The sequence below is a fragment of the Gavia stellata genome, chromosome 20 (assembly GCF_030936135.1).
Source record: "Gavia stellata isolate bGavSte3 chromosome 20, bGavSte3.hap2, whole genome shotgun sequence".
Taxonomy (NCBI): domain Eukaryota; kingdom Metazoa; phylum Chordata; class Aves; order Gaviiformes; family Gaviidae; genus Gavia; species Gavia stellata.
The window spans coordinates 4,221,699-4,226,564 of NC_082613.1; the positions used below are offsets into that span (position 1 = coordinate 4,221,699).

The following is a 4,866-nucleotide window of genomic DNA, read 5'->3' on the forward strand; positions in this document are numbered from 1 at the left end:
TGCGGGAGCGCTTGGCGGGCTCCCTGCCTGCGCTGCGCTGCGCTGCGGGGTGCTCTCACCTCCCGGCTCTGCTGGCTGCAAATGATTCACTGGGCTTTAAAAGAGCCCCTCCAGCCTTCTCCCAGCAGGATCAGCATCTGCTGTCAAGACAGTGGCCGTGGTGGTGGGTGTGAAGAGGAATTCTGCGAGGCTGTAACAGCTCCTGATGTGAAAATAGTTTTTGGAGCAATCAGAAGGCGGCAAAACCCCTGGGCATTAGCTTCATGCATGTTTCTGGGTTTGCACAATTTTCTTGCTTTGCTTGTTTGATCTCTGTTCTTCAAAGACGTACACAACTTATCCGACTTCCCGAGAAAGAAAGGCGCTTGGCCAGGGTCTCCAGCCAGTATCCTTCTCTGGTTTCCAACGCTGCTGCTCTGCACATCCCCATGCCTTTCTCCAGAGCTGGTGGTTGTGATGAGCTGATCCTACCCTGGTGACACGACACCTGTGAAGACGTTTCCACCCCTGCAGTCTGGAGCAGGCACTGCGTGCAGGGGGTTTACAGCGCTAGGTAACTTCATCCTGGAGTATGAACAATGGAAGAAAGTATTCAAACAAAAGTTATTCTCCCTAGCTGTGAAAAGCTAAACAAGTGGAGGGAGGAGGGAGCATTAATCATTCCCCTGGAGCTGGGGACTGCAGGCAAGAACTCCTTGGTTTGCAGACCAAGTGGCATGGCCACCTGGTAAAGAGTTGCCTGCTCCCAGGCAGCTTTACCTCTTCCTCCTGCTGCCGGTGCGGGGGCACGGGCAAGAGCATCACTCCTCCCTGCTCCAGCCGCCCGGAGAGCACTCCTGGCTGACCTCTGATTCAAGGCCAAGTTAAGCCTTGACCTCCACTCCTCTCCATGAGGCAGAGACCCCGAGGCAGGAACCATCAGCACTCCCCGTGGCCTTTCTCTTGGGGGGTGCTTTGGGGAGACGCAGGGATGTTCCTGTGGGGACTGCAAGAATACTCTGGGAGGATTCGAGGATGGTCCCGGGTTGAGGGGGAGGGAGGAATATAGGGATGCTCTGGGGTAATGCAGGGATGCTCATGGGTTGAGAGGGAAGGAGGAATCTAGGGATGCTCTGGGGTAATGCAGGGATGCTCACGGGTTGAGAGGGGACGGGGGAATGTAGGGATGCTCTGGGGTAATGCAGGGATGCTCACAGGTTGAGAGGGAAGGAGGAATCTAGGGATGCTCTGGGGTAATGCAGGGATGCTCACGGGTTGAGAGGGGACGGGGGAATGTAGGGATGCTCTGGGGTAATGCAGGGATGCTCACGGGTTGAGGGGGAGGGAGGAATCTAGGGATGCTCTGGGGTAACGCAGGGATGCTCCTGGGTTGAGAGGGGACGGGGGAATGTAGGGATGCTCTGGGGGATGCAGGGTTGGGGGGGGGGGGTGTGCAAGGATGCTGGGAGGGATTCGGGGTTGCTCGGGGGGGACGCGGGGATGCTGGGGGCCGGAGTGCCGGTCCCGCCGGCCGCGGGGCAGCGCGGGGCTGCGGCCCCCGGAGGGGCGGGGAGGCGGGGCGGGCCGGGGCGGGGCGGCAGCCCCGCGGCTGCAGCGCGGCGCGGGCCATGGAGAGCGGCGGGGCGCTGAACGGCTCCGCCGCCGCCGCCGGGCGCTTCGCCGCCGCCGGTACGGCGGCGCTGGGCGCGCTGATGGCCCTGCTGATCGCCGTCATCGTGGCCGGCAACGCGCTGGTGATGCTGGCCTTCGTGGCGGACTCCAGCCTGCGCACCCAGAACAACTTCTTCCTCCTCAACCTGGCCATCTCGGATTTCCTAGTAGGTAAAGTGCCGTCCCCCCGCGCGGCTCCGCGCCCGCCGAGCCGCGGCCCGGCCCGGCAGCAACTCCGCGGCGGGGCGGGCAGCGCGCACCCGGCGGGGCGGGCAGGGGCCCCCGGGCGGCCGCCTGCTCTGGGGCCCCCCGCCGGCGTGCCCGGGGTCCCCTCCGGCGGTGCCCCGCTCCTGCCCCCCGACACCCTCCCGCAGCCCCCGGGGTCCCCTCCCGACATCCCCCGGCTGCTCCCCCCGGCCGGGCGGGCGGGGAGAGCCGAGCGGCGGCCGCGGACGGCCGCGGGGGTCTTGCGGGGAGAGCAAGAGCCCGCATACCCCCTCTGCCACTACAGCTTCAGAAGAGCTTTTACTGAACTCCTCTGTCCCAAGGAGCCGGCCCGGCGCCTGCGGCTCCCCCGGGGAGCAGCCACCGTGCAGACCCCGCGGCCCACTGCCGACGGACCCCTCTGGTTGCAGGTGCCTTCTGCATTCCCCTGTACGTGCCCTATGTGCTGACGGGGAGATGGATCTTCGGGAGAAGCCTCTGCAAACTCTGGCTGGTAGTTGACTACCTGCTCTGCACCTCGTCTGTCTTCAACATCGTACTGATTAGCTATGACAGGTTCCTCTCGGTGACAAGAGCGGTGAGTCCTGTCATGGCAGCTGAGAGGGGAAGAACTCTTCTGCTGCTTTATTCTCCAGGTTCTCTGCAATAATTAAAAGCTCTTTGATTCCTCCAGAAATTATGAATCTTTCAGCCTGGTGATGGAAAGCAATAATTATCCACAAATACCTAATTCAGCTGCGGTTTCAGATTAGTATTTCTGGCGTAATTAAATCATTTAAGGTTCAGACCCCATTGTGCAGGTGTTCCCTTCCCAGATGACAGGATAGTAGTGTACAAGTGAGTCAGCGAGGTGAGCAGACCTATTACTAACTTGCAGGGGCTTATTATCTCCAGGACAAACAAGCAGATTGCAGTCGGACTGCCAGCTTCTCCCTGGCTACCGAGGCAGTAGACTGCAGTACCAACTTCGGCACGGCACTGCCCTGAGGTCTCTGGGTACGCGGTGAGATGAAAACGCTCAGCCTTTTGCAGAAGGTAACGAGCAATTCACAGACGGATCAGATCCGTGGCTGTTTGCTTGTTCCCTGACTCCAAATACACCATGGATTAGGTACAAGGCTCAGAGAGGCAGAGCTAGATGCCTGCCCAGCCCCGGAGCCTGAGGCATGCCTCTCCCCGGGAGCTGCAGAGTAGCTGGGGACAACTCAGGCAAGTGGTGGGGTGCGGCAGACTGCCGGGCTCCAACCCAGTCAGTACATTTCCACCAAGCAGATGCCACGTCTGGTTTTGGAGCTGTAAGATGAGGATTCTAAGTCTTCCCTGCAGGAGTGTGATTTATCTAGCAATTGCTCCTGTTGGCTATGGCATATGAATCTGTTAGACTGCTGGGATATTGCCTAGCAACTTTACCAGGAACACTGACGGTTCCTTTGTGAAGAGCCTCCACCAGTTGGGGTGCGTGGCCATACTTAAGAAAAGGTTTCCCCGTTGCAGGTCGCCTACAGAGCCCAGCAAGGCAACACCAAGCAAGCGGTGCTGAAGATGGTGATGGTATGGGTATTAGCATTCCTGCTTTATGGACCTGCCATTATCAGCTGGGAGTATGTATCAGGCCAGAGTATCATACCCACCGGGGAATGCTATGCTGAGTTTTTCTACAACTGGTATTTTCTCATGACAGCCTCTACGCTGGAGTTTTTCACCCCTTTCATCAGCGTAATGTTTTTCAACCTGAGCATTTACCTGAACATACAGAAGCGTACCAAAATACGCCTGGATATTTTCCATGAAGTGCACAACCAGTCCTTCACTGAAGAGATGGAAACGAGCCCAGAAGCAAAGTTTTCTTTGAAGTGTTGTAAGTGGGAGCAGAAGGAGCCAGCTGAAACCCTTGACCTCTCTAAGAGCAAAGCTCAAGCAGCAGCCTCCACTGCCAGCCTGGGTGCCAAAGACCCGCTGTCAACAAGCTCCGAGAGCTCCGGGAAACCCAAGTGTTGCAACAAAAAGAGTTGTAAAAATTCAGCATCCACGCTGTCCTTAGAGAAACGGATGAAGATAGTGTCCCAGAGCATGACTCAACGCTTCAGGCTCTCTAGAGACAAGAAAGTGGCCAAATCCCTGGCAATCATCGTGGGCATTTTTGGGATTTGCTGGGCACCGTACACTCTCCTGATGATCATCCGCGCTGGCTGCCATGGCCACTGCATCTCTGACTACTGGTACGAGACTTCCTTTTGGCTGCTGTGGATCAACTCGGCCGTCAACCCTGTCCTATACCCTCTCTGCCACTACAGCTTCAGAAGAGCTTTTATTAAACTCCTCTGTCCCAGGAAGCTAAAGATTCAACCTCACGATTCCCTTCAGAACTGCTGGAAGTGAAGTGTGCAGATAAGAAGAGCCTTGTTTTAATACACCTGTGTTATGGAAGAGTACTGTACTTTCCTTCCTTGGAAGGACCCGGGAGCCTTGGCCTGGGGCATGTGAGGAAGGCAGCAGTGAGACCACTATTCATTTATTCTAGTCCATCAACAACAAAACCACGCCGAATAGAAGGGTAAGGGGGTTTTGACATTAACCACAGGCAGTGAAATCCGTGTCCTCCACTTGCAGGTGCCACAGAAGAGCTCTGCTGCCACCTAGTCAGCCAGAGCCGCACCAGCTTTTTGCTAAAATAAAACCTGAAAAAATAAAAGCTAACAAAAATAAGTATCTAACCTCAAACCACTGGAGTAAACTACAGCTTACCTGCTTGCAGACCTGATTTTTCCCATGAATGGGAGGGTTTTTTTCCTTACACTTATTACACATATGTGACGGTACAGAAAGAAAAGAACGAACCTCAGAAGGAAACCACTTTATTTATCATTACTGCTACAGCAGCTACAGCCATAATCTAGATTCCCGCTGCATGTGGTGCAATAGATGTCCGTTCCCCTCCTCAAGAAGGGTCAAATCTCTACCCTAAGGAGTCTACGGCCAGAGTCAGAAGCG

At 56.4% G+C, this 4,866-nt stretch overlaps 1 protein-coding gene across 1 annotated transcript; it reads left to right on the forward strand.

Annotated features, from left to right (window-relative positions):
* Positions 1-1,515: 1,515 nt before the first annotated feature.
* Positions 1,516-4,254, forward strand: HRH3 (histamine receptor H3). The gene is made up of 3 exons (XM_059827282.1): positions 1,516-1,821; positions 2,286-2,452; positions 3,370-4,254. Exons 1-3 carry the CDS (start codon positions 1,608-1,610, stop codon positions 4,252-4,254), a joined length of 1,266 nt encoding a protein of 421 aa, XP_059683265.1. The 5' UTR covers positions 1,516-1,607.
* The last annotated feature ends 612 nt before the right edge of the window (positions 4,255-4,866 follow it).